At 47.3% G+C, this 19,158-nt stretch overlaps 1 protein-coding gene across 1 annotated transcript; it reads left to right on the forward strand.

Moving 5' to 3' along the window:
- The first annotated feature begins 3,406 nt into the window (after window positions 1-3,406).
- On the forward strand, window positions 3,407-10,894 carry LOC125947267 (uncharacterized). The gene is made up of 2 exons (XM_049671684.1): window positions 3,407-3,643; window positions 10,375-10,894. The coding sequence occupies exons 1-2, from the start codon at window positions 3,455-3,457 to the stop codon at window positions 10,540-10,542; spliced, it is 357 nt and encodes a 118-aa protein (XP_049527641.1). The 5' UTR covers window positions 3,407-3,454; the 3' UTR covers window positions 10,543-10,894.
- The last annotated feature ends 8,264 nt before the right edge of the window (window positions 10,895-19,158 follow it).

A 19,158-nucleotide genomic window follows, 5' to 3' on the forward strand; every position in this document is an offset into this window, starting at 1 on the left:
TCTTTTTGTCGATGTAGAGCCGTGCTTCCTGCGTTCGGCTTGCACCGGAGCTAGACTACTTCTTCCTCACCTATCATAGCACGTATCCACGAGGGGTCGGCCATACCACTTGCACGGCCGCTGGATAAAAAAAGAGGTGCGGCCCGTTACGTGGCACCGAAACGGCGTCTCGGGCCCAGTTCTCCTCGCGCCCGCTCTGGCGCCACTGCTCGGGTGCAGCCGTTCACGGAGAAGCGTTTCCACAGCCGCGTTTATACGCGCGGCAGTGACACTAATCAGGCCGTAAATAACGCGTTTTATAGTTGCACATTAAAGGTTGAATATTAAAGTCCTCATTACAAGTGCCGATTACCCCACATATGTGAAAGGCCTGCCCTAGGAGTGCCAATATTTTGTAGAGTGGGCCTCAAGGCTCTCCATGAAGGCTGCCCGCTCGACTCACATGAAATGAAAAGAAGTGCTCTGTTACGAATAATCGGGAGTGGGTTTACGTGTTTCTTCAAGACGACTTCAAAACGATGAATCGCGTTTATTTACAAGATGATGAATGCGAAGGTATCGCTTAGCGAAAACACTCCACGGCGCCGCACCCGATCCAGCCCAGCTTCGTTCTTCTCTTCAACCGAACTCCGCTCGCACGTTTCAATATTCTCTCTGCGCTGGTAGTGGCACGGCCACTAGGTAGGTAGGCAGTCGGAAGAATCTTCACCCCGTTTTTATAGGGGCAAGACTGCAAGCCGCTCCCAGGTTGGGACGGGAAGGCCAAGCCTCACCGCCGCATCGTGGGCCTTCTGGACAGCCCGAAGTTGATCAATCCATTCGTGGCTCTTTTTACATAAAAAAAAAAAAGGTGCAGCCGGCTGCGTCACGGCGCCGCTGAGTTGGCGAGCGCGTCTCGGCTGATTTGACAGTTGCGGCCGCTGTTTTTCCTGGGCTCGAAAAAAAAAAAAAAAAGTTTCCTGAGCTGCGCGTTCTTTTTTTTTCATGTACGGCGGATAACCGGGAAACACAGTCGGGACCGCAGTCGGAAGCACAAGCCTAATGTTCATGTTCTGTTTATAGTCATTCTCAGTAAAATGTAATGAACATACCAGCGACCTGGACGTCGCTTGGCTCTCACTTGCTTCCTTTCCCTGACGGCCCTTGGCGAGAAATATTCTTCAGCCACGCTTCCCGACGCTGTAGATCGCAGGGGAATTCGTGGTACTTCACAGTAGCGTCTCTTCTCGCGTTCGAGTTGCACAGCGGCACACAACAGCTTCGCGGCATCACACCGCTAGAAAAAACCGACTGCCACACACGCGCACACCAGAGAACCGTATACTCAAGCACAAGAAACATGAGGCAAGATGCTCACACACACGATCACACAAAAAAAGCACACGAGAATGCGCACGAAAAAGCACATCAACACGCCTAAATCCTGAAGCACTGTACCTGAGGTAACCACATTGTAGCACGAACCGGCGTCTGCCTTGCGTACCGTAGCAGTGGCGCCCTCACCAAAAACAGCGGCCGCAACTGTCAATTTAGCCGAGACGCGCTCGCCCATTGACGGCGACGCGACGCAGCAGGCCGCACCTTTTTTTTTATTATTTTTTTTTTTATCCAGCGGCCGTACCACTTGTAATGGAGCACAATTAAGAGAAGCAGGAACGTAATGCGACAAAGGAAATAAAGATGAGAAAATAAAGATGAAGGAAAATTATCTCCCAGCACAGCTGTCAGATCTAGGAGTGTATGAATGAATTAACTTTTATTTCTCTTTTTAAGAAATGGGAGGGGCCGGGGGGGGGGGGGGGAGAGGGAGGCCTGTGTGCTCCAGTGTTAGCACCTTCTGCTGCCAGACGTCCGCCTACCAGTTGTGGTAGGCCTCCGCTACCTCCTCAGTCCACCTCAGGACTCGGTCCTGCAGGGTGGGATCGGAGCTGCGCAGGGCAGTCTCCCACAGCTCCTCGCTACTAATTAATGGTTTGAGGTTGCGGGGGGGATATTTGATGGGGCATTTCCACATCATATGGGTGAGATCTGCTGTCTGGACAGGGCAGAAGCGACACTTCGGTGTCGGGTATGTGTCGGGAAAGAATAAGTGCAAAGTGTGTGGGGTAAGAAAAGTGCGATTTTGTAGTTGGCGCCACAATATTTCTCTCTGGCGCGTGCTCGACACAGAGATGGTTACGTTAGGCGTTGGTGTTTGTAATGTGTGCAAATTTCATGGAATGTGATGAGTGCGTCTTTATTGGTCTGTTGTTGGGAGTCATTGGGTTCTGGGGTAAGGCCCACATTTCCGTCCACTCGGTCCGTGAATCCTCGAGCAGCGGCATGAGCCATTTCGTTGCCTGGTAGTCCTTGATGTGCTGGAGTCCAGGTGAGAGCGATGTAGTTTTCCGGCGGGTGAGCGACTAGTAGAGAGTGCGCGAGGTTTGTAATGTAGCCGCTACTGAAGTTCCGGATAGCAGTCTTCGAGTCACTGATGATGACATCACAATCAGGTAGCCCCGATGCGAGTGCAATGGCGGCCTCTTCTGCGTCGCCCGCTGAGGTGGTCCTGACTGATGCTGAACGAACAGTGTTGCCCTGCTTGTCTACGGCCGCTAAAGCATAACGATGTTTAGTTTTATAGGCTGCGGCGTCCACGTAGTAAACTCCTTCCGCCTGTCCATAGCTGCGTTGTAGCGCCTTGGCTCGAAGTTTCCGGCGTTCGACGTGAAATTCGGGATGCATGTTTCTGGGTAGGGGTTGGATGTGGTATTGGCCGTGTATGTTCGGAGGAAGTTGATGTCGCTTGTTCTCGTTGAGTGGTGGAGCGTAGTGAAGTTGTCTCAGGATCTCACGCCCAGCTTCAGTGGTGGAGAGTCTGTGATATTGCGATGATAGATGTGCTTCGGTTAATTCTTCAAAGGTTTTAATTGTGGTTGTGGCCATCACCCTCTGTGTGGATGCTCTAATCGGAACACCAAGAGCGACTTTGTGTATCTTGCAGATCAAGCAGTTTACAGTGTCCGCTTCCTTCCTAGAGAGTGAGAGATATGGTAGTGCGAAGGTGATTTTGCTTAGGACAAAAGCTTGGATGAGCTGAATCAGTTCCTTCTCTCGAAGCCCTCCGTGTTTATTGGAGATCCTTCCTATGAGGCGTAGCGTGTTATCTACTGTTGTTTGTAGTGCTTGCAAGGATTGTAACTCTCGGAGACCGATGCTCAGCTAAGTGCATGGTGCTGCACCGGACGATAACGAAATTAAAACCTTTGGAGACAAATTAAGCACTCTGCAAAGAAAAGATAGAAGAAGAACGTGGCATATGCAGTGATGATGATGATGATCCTCTGTACAAATGGCTCATACCCACCGTGGGGGAGTAACACGATAAGCTTCTTCCTCTTTTGCACCGCAATGCTTGTGCGGGGCAGCGCGTGAGCCAGCGTGATGGAACCGGCTCGTTTCGGGTAGCGGTGCCATGGAACCCATCTTTGCCTCCGACGACATGCACGTGAGCGCCAACGGCGGGGCAGCCTTCAACGGGGCGGCCAGCGCCAGCCACGCTGTCCACGCGGTCAACAACATCAGTTCCTGGGGCAACGTGATCGCAGCCAACGCCAGCAGGGCACGCAAGCTGGCCCGCAGGGACGACCTCGCCGCGGCAAAGGTCAGCCTTCCCGGCCGGCAAACCATGCGCGGCGTCACCGAAACGGAGTTCCCACGCGACCGGATGGGAAGCGCACTCGGAGCGGCATGGTGCATGCTATAGCCCCCAAGAATGTGTCCCTGTGATTTTCCCCGTCCTTATCTAGCTTTGTGAAGCTCCAACTCGTTTGTTGCAGACAAAACTAAAGTGTCACGAGACCAGCACATTACTCACCACAGCCTATTGCGAACGGGGTCTGCACACGCAGGAACGCTTTTCCCGAACCACACTCGTTTTGCCTCCATACCGCTTGCATTGGAGTCATTTAATGGAACTTCGATATCGACGTAGCCGTGTCTGTGCTCGACTGCCCTTCGAGGTAACATGTAGTGTAATAGGGCGCCGAAAAAAAAAAAAAACTGTCCATGCACGTGTGTGCGACACGCCAGAAAGCTCGCCTTCGCGCATAGCGTTCGCCGCAAGCGTTTTCCGGTCAAGATTACGGTTGCATAAGCTGCAGTTGCCAGGAATCGGCAACTGTAGCACACGAAGCAGGGAGTGACGTAACTACACTTACGTATGTAAAATAAGAACCCGCCTAGCAAGTGATTTGTGCTGTGCTATGGCAAGGCCACGTAGAGTGAGGACTCCTGAAGAGCAGCGTACATACGAGGCGCGGCGGAAGTGTGGTTAAGTGCATTTCTCTTCTCTCTGATACACTCTTTGTAACTGCACAACGTACGTAGCGGCGAAAGCCAAGTCGCAGGCTGTTGAAACGTCTTAGGCTAATAATTAGGTAAAGTGCATGTGAATGTCGCCATGTGAATTTCAAGCTACGTCGCCATTGGCGATCGTGCTAGTTGTCGTTTACAGCTTCGCTGTCCAACCACCTTCACAGCGTGGATTGGAGACCAAATTTATTGTTTTGCTTAATTCGAGTTCACTAGAAAGTCCCGGCGAGAAACCATACATTGCTATGGGAGAAACACTCGTTTAGTTCAAACGCGATAGCATGCCTCTTCGGTTAATTCGACCCCCCCCCCCCCCCCTTCCCCCAGGTGCGTCCTCATGAGCCGCAGCGGTTACTAAAAGCTTGAAAACACAAGAAATTCAACAGACGGCTTAACTGTTTCCCTAGGCGTGAAGCTGTTTGATCTTTCGCGGCCGACGCTCCTTCCGCCCGTTGAGTCATCCGTCCCGTATGTTTCTTGTCGTGTCACGCCCCGGCCCATATTGGGCAGACCGCTTGTCCGTTCAGCATGGCGTCACGTGGCAATTACACAGCGTTTTCTATCGAGGTAAAAATGGCTTCTTCAGGATATTTAGAAAGGTGTCTTGAGCAGAAGTACGACGTGAAGAAAAGCATGCGTGTGATGAACAAATTCATTCGTTCGGTGTGAACGAATGGATTCGTTTATTTTGCTGGCGTTTGTTTATTCAACCGATAATTCGACCAAATCTAGCGGTCCCGCAAGGGTCGAATTAACGAAAGTCGACTGTATTAGTTTTATACACTAAGCTAGATCATTCAAAATATGAATAAAGCCTTTATTTTTTTTTTAAGGAAGGGGACAAATAAAGTTCACTTCATAGCATGCTTTCCCTTTACGCTATAATATTCTATATGAAGCTTTAGCTCGGGCCCAACTCCCATGGGCCTATTCAAATACATGTAAAACGCATAAACGCTTATCTGAGATAACCCCTAGACCGATTTTAATAAAAATTGTTGCATTTGAGAGAGAAAGTTAAGTTCTAGTGACTTTTGGAAGCGGAACTTCGATTTAGGGTCTTAATGTCTAAAAAAAGAATTTTGAAAATTCGAAAAAAAAAATAGAAGCACGAAGTTTACAAATTAATTACTCTGCATCAAGAACAGCTATCGCGGTTCTGCAAACAGCATCCATTCAAAGCGATCAGATCATTCAAAGCGGACAAATTCGATGTGTCAATTCATTTCTTACATGAATTCTTTACAATGTGTAGAAGGATTTCGCAATAGCTGTATTTCCATATTGCTCAATTTATTGAGATTCATGTGTAATATATCAATTTTGTCCGCTTTAGTTAAACTATTAGATGAAATGCACAGAATTGCGATATAATTTTTCATTGCTGAGTTAGAGTTGTAAACCTGATAGTTTTGTTTTCTGAAAATTTGCGATGTTTGTCAATTTTGTATAAAAAATTTACGACCTAAATCAAAAATTCGAAACCAACAGTCACCAGATTTTAAGCTTCTCTTTTAAATGCAACAAACCTCGTCAAATTTGGTGCAGTACGTGGTTGCAGGGAAGAACGAATCCTCCTTTTACATGTATTTAGATAGGAGCACCCGAGCTAAAGCTTCCTCTTAATAGTCTGCATGGATCGTAGATTCATTTACGTTTCCACAACTATCTCAAGGCACACAGTGTAGGCTACTCCCACATTTATCGCGGAGTGGATGCAGTAGTATTCCACCAGAACATGCTCAATTGTTTCTGAACTATATTTCCACCACTCTATGCACGAATCTAAAAATTTTTATAGCTTCGAAACCACCCCAATGCTTCAAACAGTAGGACACTGTACCCTTTCAATTTTCATTAAACCTTTCCGATTCAATTCGTCACTGTTCGATGGTACCATGGCTGACTTCCTCCATCACAGTTTCTCCATCCATGACTGTCCACTACGTTAGCTTAATACTTCCTGGTTGGTTTCCTAGAAAACTATATAAGCAGATGTTCTTTTTTATTCTCCACTGTCCGTCAAGGTTTTCTTTTATTGCGATAGCAATTATATGGACACTTCAACCGGATTTCTGCCGTCGGCGTCGCCGTGAGGTTCCGTATAGATAAAATCTTCGCCGCGCGCCGTATGCCCGAGCGGAAGCGTGCGGGGACGCACGCTATCACGGAGAGCGAACGCACTCAATCTCCCACGCGCAAGCAAGGAAGCTGGTAGCGAGCGCCGGAGGGAGCGGGGGGGGGGGGGGGGGCGCACTTCTACTCTGCCAACAACCGCGCTCGTCGCTCGCCCGCACCGTCTCTTATCTCCACACGGCTCTGACCTTTGTATGCGCTGTGCATTCGCCGCTCAGTTTCCGTTGAAGCGATCGACCGCACGTACCTTCGCCCGCTGCGGCGTATGCGCTTGCTGCCAGCGTTTTGACAGTCGTTGTCTGCAGTCATTCAGTGTGATGTATTCATGTTTGTTTGTGCGCGCTCACACCACGCTTGTTCATTCAGTTAGTAATAGTCGGGCCACATTTTCCAACGCACGCTACACATGCAATGCTGCCCGGATCGGCAGTGCAGCGCTACAGGTGTGTCCCTTCGCACGCGCTGCCCACGGGAAGCGCTTCTCAACACCACCGTTTCACACGCGCCTTCTCGTGGTCATCGAGTCTCTCTTCATGTCGGTCTACTTACGCCGCAGCACACCTGCTTACTTAATCAGCTCATGTTTACTACAATTCATATTGCTACCAGAGCCGCTCACCTTACTTCGTATGACATTGCTGCGTTGCTATCGCATTCATTGCTTCGCCCTTAGGGCGAAACTGTGACATTATTTTCTTTAATACAGGTTACTTAGCCGCCCATCTATTTTTTGTTCATATCGTTCCTCAGTCGTCACGGCTATTTTCGAATGACAATTTGCTCCGAGCCTCCCGCATTTCGCACAAGACTCAAGCGAAGTCCCTAGAATAAATTTAGGCTCAAGTGGATGGCGGCATCACTCCTAGGCTGAAGTGGTCAGTGCGTTTCAGCAACACACCATGGCGATTCCCGAGCAAAGGTTTTGTAATCGGCTGCCGTCGACGACTACTAGCATGAACTGGAGTGAAGGCGACTTTACAGGAATCACCGATGAGCGTTATAACAGTGCAGTGTATTCGTCGGTCGAGGAGGAGCTTTGAGCCGAGACCCGTTTGTACATACGGAGGGGGGTCGTTTCTTAAAGGGACAGACAACCGCTCAGAACATGAATTGAGATAAACCCGCAGATGGAAAGACCATCTATCGTATTGGCTAGAACGGGTCCTGTTTTTCTCATTAAACGTGGATTTATATTTTTTATTCTTCACTAAAAGTCGTGAAAAATGACCTTTGGCGCCCCATGCGGCAAAAACATGAACCTATTTAAGAGGTCTACCACGTGACCTTCTACAGTGTATGCTGTTCCTGGTCTTTTTATCAATATTGAAATGCAGTAACATTCTTTCTACTATAAGTTTTTTCTAACTTACAATGTGCAGATAAGCCTTCGTTTGTAGTGAGTAGAAAAGTGGCGCTGCCTTCGCCTTCGTTTTTGATGACTTGGCTTGGCTCGTCCATCGACTGAATAACGACGACGGGGGCCAGCCAGCCATGACGTAGGCATGTACTCGGGGAAAAAACGCGGTGAAGCTGTAAGAAAGGTCTGTACAGCAAAGCAAACTTATTGTACCAGCCTATTTACCTTTAAAAGTGACTGGAAAGGTGATAATATAGGTGGTTAACCACAGTTGCACTTCCTCCAGTGAAAGCAGGACGATGGGCGGCTTTCACAATTTGCGAGGCGGGCTATCGGCATCGCTATCACTTCTCAACGCGAGTGCGGCTACCGCGCATAGTTCCATGTACCCCGTTCCATGTAAAGTCCCTATATAAGAAAAGTACCGCCATCTACTCTTTCCTCCGCCGCCTCCTCTCCTAAAGCGCTTGCTTTTTGTAGCGTTAGCTACACTGGCCTAGCCAAGCCCGTTTAGCGCGGCACATCAAGAGCCGTGCTGCGCATGCGCAAGGATCAGTGATGTCACACGGCTTGCGCACCGGAGCCACCGGAGCCGGCACCTCTCGCGCACTCCGCCGCCGCCGCGCGCGACTCACCGCCGCCGGTCTGCGCATTCCAGAGGAGTGACGTCGTAGCCGTGGTAGACGCACTGGCGCCGGCGCGCGCTCGCTGTGCAGTCGCCGTCTGACACTGCGCTGGAGCCGCTGCGCTTCTGACTGGCGTTTGCCAGTGTGGTATAGCCATGGAGAAGGAGAGCGCAAATGCTGCTCAACAGCGCAGAAGAACGGAGAAGCTTGACTCATCGGATCCCGAAGTAGTTGCCTGGCAATTAGCGGTTGAGCGTAGGAGGAATGAACAGAAGAAGGCTATATACATGTGCCACATAATACGTATACCGCGTGTGTGTCATTGGAGCAGCAGTAAGCATGACAATCAAGCTAATCCTTGACAATCTAGACAACCAGGAAAGCTAAGAATAATCAGCTGAACCTTTGCTAACGCTACGTATATCCTGGCATAGCCGAGCTAAGCCACTGCAACTTTTTTTCTTTACTTTTTGCTTGCGAAAGCCAAGTCGGCGGTGGCGCACCTAGAAAGTCTACGTTAGAGTGTCTAGTCTACGTTGAAGCTTTCAGACCGGCCGGCGCGAGCGGCGCAGCGTGGCGCCAGCGGTCGAGCGCTGTATCTACTAGCAATTGGAGTAGAGTGTACTAGACAAATTGGAGTGTTGCGGCCGGGCGCGCGCCGCCGCCGGCAACTGCGGCTGCGCAGAGGACTTTCAACATGGCTCTGAGGCGGAAAAAACCAAAATATAAAGAAGTGAAAAGCGTGTGCTATCATCGTCCAATCGGAGATACAGGAGAAAGAGAAGCGGCGTTGATCAAAGGATGGCGGTACTTTTCTTATATATATAGGGATTTTAGTTCCATGTGCTTGTGTAGAAGCGCTGCTAAAAATCTATCGTGCGCTGTGAAAACTGTTCTACCGTGACACGGTGACATGATAAAGGTCGATTTTGTTGTCGATCGTAACCAGGGCTTTAAAGTACCATCGCGTAGCTGAACGGTTGGGCAACCGTGTAGGGTCCCCAAGATTCAACGCGCGGGTGGGCCTCGGAGGAAAGGAGAGGCGCGTCTGTTCTGTCGTGGAGGAAATAAATACTAGGAGGGAGCGTCACGTGAGAATCTCGAAGCCTAGCAATAAAAAAAGATACAAAGGAAAGGCTCGTGGGAATAGACCCTCACCACGTGATATGCAAGCGGTAATTTCTAGCCGTCGAGCACGCGGAGAGTACAGGAGCTTCGAAGAACAGATTGATGGGCCGGTTGGTATTGCATTACGTTATATGTATGACGCGCAAACGAGGCGCTCGAGACGACAGTGTAGACGAACACATGTCGCCCGTCTGAGCCACACATCAGGTGAGCACGGGAGAGAGGAGCACGGAGAGTGTGTGACGAGAGTCGATCATAAAGAGTGTTACCTCGAACCATGTATTGAAAGGTTGGGAAAGCATGGAGGGCCTGCTTCTTAAGAGTTAGTAACGTGCAGATAGGCCCCGAAGAGGATGGGCGGCGTCAGACACAGCTTGCACAGGCTAGTCACCTAACGTCGGGCTCCTTCCTAGTTTCCTAGTTTTTTATCCTTCCTCTGTGGCGTCAGATGAATCCTTACTCCATGTATGGTAGCCTTCGATGTTGTCACGTGGTACGCCGTTATAGTATCGTTTATTACGGGCAAAAACGGCATGGGTTACAACCCGGCCCTAGGAGAGTTTCGGTTTTTGCGTACTCAAGGCACGAGTATCCCCTGCTGCTATAGGCCGGCTCTCTAATAATCCAGGCCAAGATGCGCTGTGCGAGATCTGAGCCTATTGGCCAAGGGCATTGACAAGCAACTTAATGTCGCAGTCTCGCATACTCACGGCCTACATGTCTAGCTCTTGAGCGTCCGTACGCAGAAGTTTTTGGCCGGCCGTGATCATGCAGGTGGTGGGCATCTGGCTCGGCTGCTTCTTCATCATCTTCCTGGTGGTGGGCATCCCGAACTACATCCAGAAGAAAATGCGCGAGGCGCAGGAGAACAACGAACGGATGTCGGCGCTCGAGGGAATAGAGCGGCGGCTCTCCACGGGCGAGCTCCGGAGTTCCGAGTGACGCCCCACCCCGTTGGCGGCGCTGGCCGGGGTCGCATCGACGTCGACGACGCGCGATCCAACAGCAACGATCCAGCCGCCGCGATCGGGCCCCCACGCCAAGGAAGCAGAAACTGCCACCACTGTGCGATACCGCACCACCTACATCGGCAGTGTCGGTTGGACTCGCGTAACACTCTTGACCGTGTCCGAGACCCAGACGTCAGCGACATGACGATACTTACTATACGTGAAGTTCACGCCGCCGAGGATCGCACGTATGCGCTGTGGTGACGCATAAAGGCCGATGTGCTCCACCGCGCGCCAAGTCGCGTAGCCGTACCCACGAGTTCAAATGAATGCGCTCACAATAAATTAAAGAGAAAGAGAGAGCGAGATGCAGGCCGCGGCGAAAAAGCTTTAGCTGGTGGGCTCCTATCTAAATACATGGGAAAGGAGAAATCATTTTTCTCGGCGACCACTACACCAAATTTGATGAGGTGTGTTGCATTTAAAAGAAAAGGTTATATTCTAGTGACTGTTCGAAGCGGATTTTTTATTTAGGCTGTCAATTTTTAAAATAAAAATTGCACATCGCAAATTTTAGAAAACGAGACTATCGAATTTACAACTCTAACTCAGCAATGTAAAATGATATCACAGTTCTGTAAATTGCACCTAATAATACATCTAAAGCGAACAACAATGATGTATTATACATGGCTCTTAAGTGCGCCACTAATATGTGAGTAGGATTTTCTACAAAACCCTTGTGAACATTGTAACAAATTCACGTAAGATATAAATTAAAGTATCAAATTTGTTCGCTTTGGATGTTCTAAGGGATGTAGTTTACAGAACATCGATATTTGTCTTTCATGCAGTTACAGATTTGTAAACTTCGTACTTTTTTCAAAATTACCAATTTTCGGCAATTTTTTGTAAAACATTAGGGCCCTAAATTAGAATTTTGCTTCCAACAGTCACTAGAATTTAACTTTCTCTCTCAAATGCAACAAATTTCTTAGTGTACATCTAGTCTATATATTAGTCTATATATTTCTTAGTCTACATACTTTACAAAACTTTATTAGTCTACATTTAAGCACATTTTCTAGGCAAATAGAAGTGCTATATACCATGTATTTTTTTACATTTCTTTTTATTTAAGACATCGATAGCAAATGCGGTTCTCACGTCAGCACTTATAAATCTAGCTCACCATTACGAAAACATTTTTTGGCAGTCACAATATATATATATATTATATAGGAGGGACATCAAACTGTGCAATCACACAAAACTAACGAGATTTGAAGAATCCTGGGAAAATAATGATGAAATAACAAAAAGCTGGAAGGCGATTCTGCAGCCTCTAGTTGACATCGATGAAAGACAACCATGAATCTGAGAAGCGGGTCGAGCTGGAATCGGCCAAGCTGTCGAGTTCATGTAAACGCTAGCCGCTCGGGGTGAACGAGCGTCGAGTCGGTCTGAGTCAACCCGACTGCATAGGGTAATAGGTTGACCCAGCCTGACCTGTTTGCAGCGCAATGCGGACGAGTCGGCCAAGCCAGCGCCGAGATTACGCGGGACCACTGAGACACCATCGCTTTATGCGCTGGCAGCGGGATTGGTATCAGGACAAGGCAAAGCTGTGCAGTGCGACCTCATCGTAACAATTAGAGCCATTAAATAGAGCTGCTGCAGAGACAGCTGCGAGAACCGGAAGCCCAGTTCGAACGCCGGAGCCTTTTGTCCATGACCCGTCAGTTAAGCGAGCTCGCGTGTAAACGCAGTCGCGTCGGACCTCGGTCAGCCCGATTGCCGATTCGACCCGCCCGCTTCGGGTTCACGCAAACGTAGCCAATGTCTTCCTGGGCGAGTTGGGGGTGAGAATGGGATGTGCGAACTATATAATTTATTCTGAGTCCCGCAGACACGTCTCAAACGACGTCGTCTCAACGACAAGGTCGCAATGGCCGGTGAATCGCGAGACAAGTTTTTATCGTGTAAAGGACAGCTTCTATTCTAACTGGTGTCAGCGAATCAAATGCGTTTCTCTTGCCATTGCTGAAATGAAAGAGTGCGTCAGATACAGAAAACTTGAGAGCCCGAAGGCTCACATAGGCGTCTTTGGTTGCCATTTGCCAATTCCAAGATCTGCGATTGCTTCCTTCCAGTGCAGAGCTTGACTCCAGAATACCGAAGCCACCCTCCATATTAATTACCAAGGATCAATGCACTACCTGAAGCATTTAATTGGTCCTTCGAGCACTGCGACTTTGGTGTATTGATTCCCGGCAAACATTTGTTTCCCCCGCCCACTCAGAAGTTAACCAAGATGTAGCTAATATAAATGAAAGAACTACAGCGTATAAAAGCAACAAAGAATGGCCATTCGCTGTACGCGAAAAAATCCTGGAGAGTGTAAACAACACGTTTCAACCGTAGTGTGTACCCATGCTCGTGTTCATTACAGATGAAAAGATGCTGCAAATGTCTTTAAGCCCTCGTTATTTGCTCGAACTTGAATGTCCCCCCCCCCCCCCCCCCTAACGTTAGACAAAAGAAGAAAATACTACACATGCAATTCGAGCGTTCTTATGATAGACATGAAACAAGTACCTTCAGTTTAGGTTTCACAGACACTGGGTATGATTACAAGCTTTTATATATATATTTTCTAAGAGAGACCGTAGAAATATAATTCTAGCTGCAAAATATTCTCCAATGAATTGGACATAGACAAAAACAAAAATCGACCTTTTTGAAAAAAAAAAAAGCGTTTTCAATTTGGCCATCATACAAGTATTGAGGCATCATCATCATCATCAAACTAACTACGAGTAAAGCAGAACGTAGGCGGAGCGCTCGGCAGCCTCACAATATAGGGCCATACCACGCGAAACATCCCAGACTTCCAAAACGACCATCGTCAATTCCTATGAAAAAAAAAAAAAAAAAAAAAAAAACTGGGCTAGTTGGCGATCGCGTGCATGAGGTTCCTCCAGATATTTTTCTCTAAAAAAAAAAAAAAAAAAAAGAACTTGGGTTGAAGTGAGCGCTCTTTGAAGTTTCCGCAAAGAAGCAAAAGTTCGTTGTATGTAATTTTTTTTAATGAAGTGTAAAACTAGGTGCACTACCGAATCTTATTTCAGAATAATCCACTGGCATTGTTTTTTTAATGGCGTCGTAAGTGAACACGCGTAACTTTTTTGCGTTTTATTGGCTCAGTAAAAAATCAAATAGGATTGCGCGTTTTCAGACATTTGTTGCATGAACACCGTTAAGGTTTCAGCCCCATTAAATTTATATATATATATATATATATATATATATATATATATATGGTCCACGCCGCGCGCGACCACCCGGCGGCTGTATCTTGAAAGTCCGCCTTGCGCTGTGTCTTCGCGGCTTAGTTCGCGTTGATGCGATCGGCAGCCGACCGAAGGTCACTTCGCTCGCTGCTGCGGCCGCGCTACTCACTCCAGCGTTTTGACAGCGAGTTTCCACGGTCATCGAGTGCGATGCGATCATGTTTGCTTGCACGCGCGTGGCACCATACTTGTTAATTTATAGTTAATATGCCTATGTTTGCAATTTTACACGGCCGATAAAAGTACTAGCCTTACTTCTTATAGCTGTCCACTAATTTGCTATCGCAATCGATGCTCACCTAACGGGCGAAACTGCGACATTTTTTTTTTCTTTTTGTCTGGCACGCATATGCACTCTGGCTCTTTGCCACGCGAACCTGTGCTGTGTCGCTTGATGTCAGTATAAATACGTCGTATACGGTACTTTCGTCTGTTCACTGTAATTTTTGGAGTTCGGGACGGCCGGCAGGCAGGCGAACCTCGACGTGACAGTTTCGCAGCAGCAGTTAGTGGCTAACTTTGCCTCATTCTAACGGACGCGGAGGCAGAAGAATCGCACGGTAATTTATTCTCTGTTGTTTCACACCAGAACAAAAACGGCGCTTGACCCCGGCCCACGGACGGTCGCAGCGGATTATATATTCTGCAAAACGGAAATTTCTTCACATAAACGCCACGGTTGGCGCTAAGTGTAGATGATTCAGACTCTTGCATAACTGGTAACTGCTGATCGGCGATACTCATAAAATGATTTAGCGACGTGCACAATATCTCGCGTCTGATAATACGACGGCCTCGAAGCAGTGATGGTTTAATTTAATCACACAAATGTATCATCGTAAAATATAGTTGCGGAGGCCTGAACAGCGTAAACGGCTAACTTACTGTCATTTATTACCGCGCATAAAACAGCACGCGCCCACATATCAGGCATCCAGAGTTTGCAAGCACGCTAAGGATTCAGTGGTAGCCCGCACGTGTTCTGCATTGAAGACAATTCGGCAGTGCCTACCGGCGAAATCGGTTCCGGGCTTCAAAAATTTTTTTTCTCAAACAAAATTAACTCGAATAAACATTTGTCACAAGCTAAGAGGTTGGCGCGTATAATGAATTATCTGACATATTTTTATCCGGAGGGCCTTAACGCTTAATTTAGATCTGAATCACATCAAAAAGTCATTTTTTTGCCCAACAATTGGAAGTAATTTTCTTAAAAATAGTTTATTTTAATATGTTTTTTTCTTTTGCAGACTATATAGCAACAGGCAAAAGCAGTAAAAAAATTATTCTGGCTGAAATAATGTTATGCAAAAAATGTGAGAAAACGCACTAATGTTCGCTTTGTTGAGCCATCTAAACACGCAGAATTCTTGCGTGTTTTCGCTTATGATGTCGCATGAAAGAACAATGTCAGTGAAATATTCTAACACTTGTTATTGTAACTAGTTTTACACTTGATTTTAAATGTTTACTTTCAACCTACATTTGCTCCTTTGCGTAAACTTCAATGAGCACTTACGTCATCACTATTTTTCTTTTAGAAAAATACCTTGGCGAAGCCTCATTCCCGCAACGTCAACTAGACCAATTTTTTTTTTTTTTCAAAAGATTCGGTGATGGTTTCTTTTTCGGTCTGGGCCTGCAAGGACAATTTCCTCCTGGAAAAATGCGCATCTCTCAAAGAAGTACACAGCAGAACTTCCACTTTTTCTGTTTAAAAATATTTTATGTAACAAATAACTGTACAGCAGGCACATGTGTAGGCACAGAGGATAATGTCAGTTCACAATGTCTTAAATGCCATGTAAAGCTAATGCTTCATGGTTTACGCAAATTTTCACATTGTTGATTTCTTTTTCAAAGCGTTTGCAAATGTTCATTACTTTACAAGCTGCTGAACAAGACGGAAGCCTACAAAGCACTATAGAACCAGGATTTATTTCCTATAATGGCTAGTTGTCTTGCACCTACGGCAAACAGCATTGGTAAAAGTTTTCCAAGCACTGAATCCGATGAATTTTGTTGCAGCTAGCGTATCTGCCCTCAAATCGAACGCTTTTGCTCTATAGTCGAACCTCGCTAGAAGTAACACGAATACAACAAATTATCGGATATAACGAAAAAATGTTGGTTACGCTTTATTTCAATGGAATATTCTCCTGCTAACGAAATAGAAAATGATCCGGCACGGTATCAGTTGCAGCAAAGCAAAATTTTGTTTGCGCGTGCCTCAAAATATTATGGTAGCAAAAATATCAAATACAGCCAGACTAATTTTTCAGGTGCCCGATTTTCGGGGACCTGCACGATGACCGGTGCAGGAATCGTGTGGCGATACCGCCAATCACTGGCAATAATCGAAATTGTATAACGGCTATAACTAGGGATACTACCTTTGGCACGGAGAAAAGGGAGAAGCGGTAGGGGTGGGGGTGAGGTGTTTTATGTTTGTGAAAAGTAATGCATGCAAATTAAAAAAAATGATAACTAAATAGCGCGGCGATATGCTTAGTACAAAATTAGCACGACTAGACTTTTATTCGTAGCATTCACGAAAGGCTTGGTATACTTTTGAAATTCTCCCCGCTATTCTTGCCAAAAATTTATTCGTAAGCAACATATTGGCCTATGAAGGACAACCAAGGAATACTGAGGAGTAAAATGACAATATATGGTTTCTTTAAAGGCAACAATTTTATGGTTAAATTTTACGAATGGTGCGATTCATCTTCTGTGTCAACTGAGGGAAAACCATGAAACCGGCAAATGACATGCCTTTGCGAGGGTCGAACCGCCATCCGGCACCTTGAAGAAAAACCGGCTGTACCGGCGCAAAACCGGCCAGGTGGCAACCTTAGCAACAACCGAGCCACAACGCCGCACGCTATTTCCGCCATGAACCGTGCGTGCGATGCCGCAGATAGCGGTCATGAAAAAAGTTCCCGCCATGTCGACTGGCACGAAATCGCAACTTTAGCTGCCAACTCCGGACGAAGCGGCGCTGGTACGGCTAAGCAGTAGAAGCGCCGCTTCGGTTAGCAACACTGCACTGTCTTGACAAAGGCCATCTTTCGTCTTTTTTTTTACTTCTACCATATGCTCACACCTTCTTCTAGGAAAAGAGAGTAGCTTCAGACATCACAATGTGTTGCTGTGAACTGAGGACACAGCAGTCGCACAACAAGTTTGTTTCGTGGGAAGGAGACCACCTGGGAATGCAAGTGATCATGGCTACTTACTGCAACGAATATTACACAAGTCGCTCAAGTAGTGCCCCAAGCTAATGGCCTAAACGCGCATGCACATCCAAAATTTGCCGTTTCAAGTTGCTCTTACCAAGTATTTCACATTTTGCTACCAGAATACGTGCCTGAGCTGCGAGCAAACAAACACTTGCATTGCTGCAACCGATATAACCTCGGGTCTTGCATTTTAAGTTCTGTTGTAGCAGTAGAATACTGAAATAAAGCATGGGCGACCAACTGTTAGATTTACTCCATTATGTTGCCGTTATATCACGTTTCGTTACCACTACATCCCAGCATGCCTCAACGACATCCTGGGTGGGCCCCTCCCACAGCCGAATTTTGTAGGTGTCATGCATGTTAAAAGCATCACAGCTTAAAGTTAGATATATTGCTGCTAAAATCAATTAGTCTGGGAGTGCAGAATGGTGACACATATTGATAATGTTAAACATCGGTAACGGCACTTGCAGCAGTCCCTTGTGTTATGGTTACATGATCATTACATAAATATCCAACAAAAAAAAATGAAAATGTACACTGATGTCATAAAGCTTCACAATAGTGCATCCGAAATACTTAACAGAAGATAAAATTTAACAAACAGCAACAGTAAAAATACACCTACAGAATCATAAAAATATTTACATAGTGGTATACATAGGACAGAGTAAGATACCATGCTTGCAGGCCTCTGTGTGAGACAAGTTTCAGCACTATTTACACAGCTCTCACTGTAAGGGCACTTAAAGTAGATTACACATGACAGCAACATCTGCTCCTATCTACACAGTAGAATCCGCTGTTACGTTTTCACGGGACCGTAAAAAAAAAAAGAAAACGTACGAGCCGGGAAACGCAAGAGCCGGGAAACAGGAAAAACTTTAGAAATGGGAGTAGTGTTGAACTGCACACAATATCATTTTAATCTTACGTGTGAAAAAAAGTCGTAGTTTCGCCCGACAGCCGAAGTATCGATTGCGATAGTAAATTAGTAGACAGCTATACAAAGTAAAGCCTAGACCACACGCACGCTTTCGGAAGCGCATAAGCTCGCGTCTACGCGCCTTGCGCCTGCCGCGCCTAGCGAGGAATGGCGGTTTGTATCCACAAATACGCGCGACAGCGCGCGCTCACTGGCCTCACTCGTTGACCCCTTGGCAGACGCCACTTCGTATTTCGTTGTGACAGTACTTCAAAATGCTTCGATCTTAAACGTAATTGTTATATTTTTGGAGCTGTCAGATCCGCACAAAAAGTGATGAAAAAGCACTTTCTTGCATGTATAAATCTGCTTGAGAGTGAATGTACCGCGCCGTCGCTGCCGTAGAGGCGCGTCGACGCGAGGCAGCTCACGCGCGCGATAACTGCGAGGAGCTGATCACCGAGATCGCACCGCGTTTCGACGCGTACGAGCCGTGTCGCACCGTCTGCGCAGCGTGGGCGCGCGGACGCGAGCTCGCGCGCGTTTGCAAGCGTACGTGTGGTCTGGGCTTAATAGTAGTTTTATCGTCCGTATAAACTTGTAAACATTCGCTTATTAACTAATTCACAGCATGGTGTCAGCGCCTACAGGCAAACATGAAATCATCACACCTCGGACAACGCGCTTTGTAAACGCTAGCGTGAGGAATTTAAGCGCCGCTGCAGAAGCGAGCGAAGTGACCTTCGTGCTGTTGTCTATCGCTTCAACGCAAACTGAGCGCCGAGAACACACAGCACGCACAAAGCTACGAGCCGCCGACGCACCTACACTGCGTAGACCTGCCCCCCACACAGATCGCTTTCAAGATACGGCCCGCGCGCCGCCGCGCAGTGCGACGATGCCAGAGCACAACGCTGCCCGCTATCCCTCCCCCCTCCTCCCTCGCCGGTGTCTTGAGCGCAACGGAAGAAGGCGCACTTCCTCCTGCTTCTTTCTTTCGCGCGCGAGACGCGGTCGTCGGCTCCCTCGCACGCGTTCACTCGCATATACAGCATCGACGGCGTTATCGCCTTGGGCTATACGGA

This window comes from Dermacentor silvarum, chromosome 1, assembly GCF_013339745.2.
Source record: "Dermacentor silvarum isolate Dsil-2018 chromosome 1, BIME_Dsil_1.4, whole genome shotgun sequence".
NCBI classification, from domain to species: Eukaryota; Metazoa; Arthropoda; class Arachnida; order Ixodida; family Ixodidae; genus Dermacentor; species Dermacentor silvarum.

Coding starts and splice junctions, on each gene's coding strand:
- LOC125947267 (XM_049671684.1), top strand. CDS start 3,455: ATGGAACCCATCTTTGCCTCCGACGACATGCACGTGAGCGCCAACGGC. Junction 3,644..10,374: donor ACGACCTCGCCGCGGCAAAG/GTCAGCCTTCCC, acceptor GTGATCATGCAG/GTGGTGGGCATCTGGCTCGG.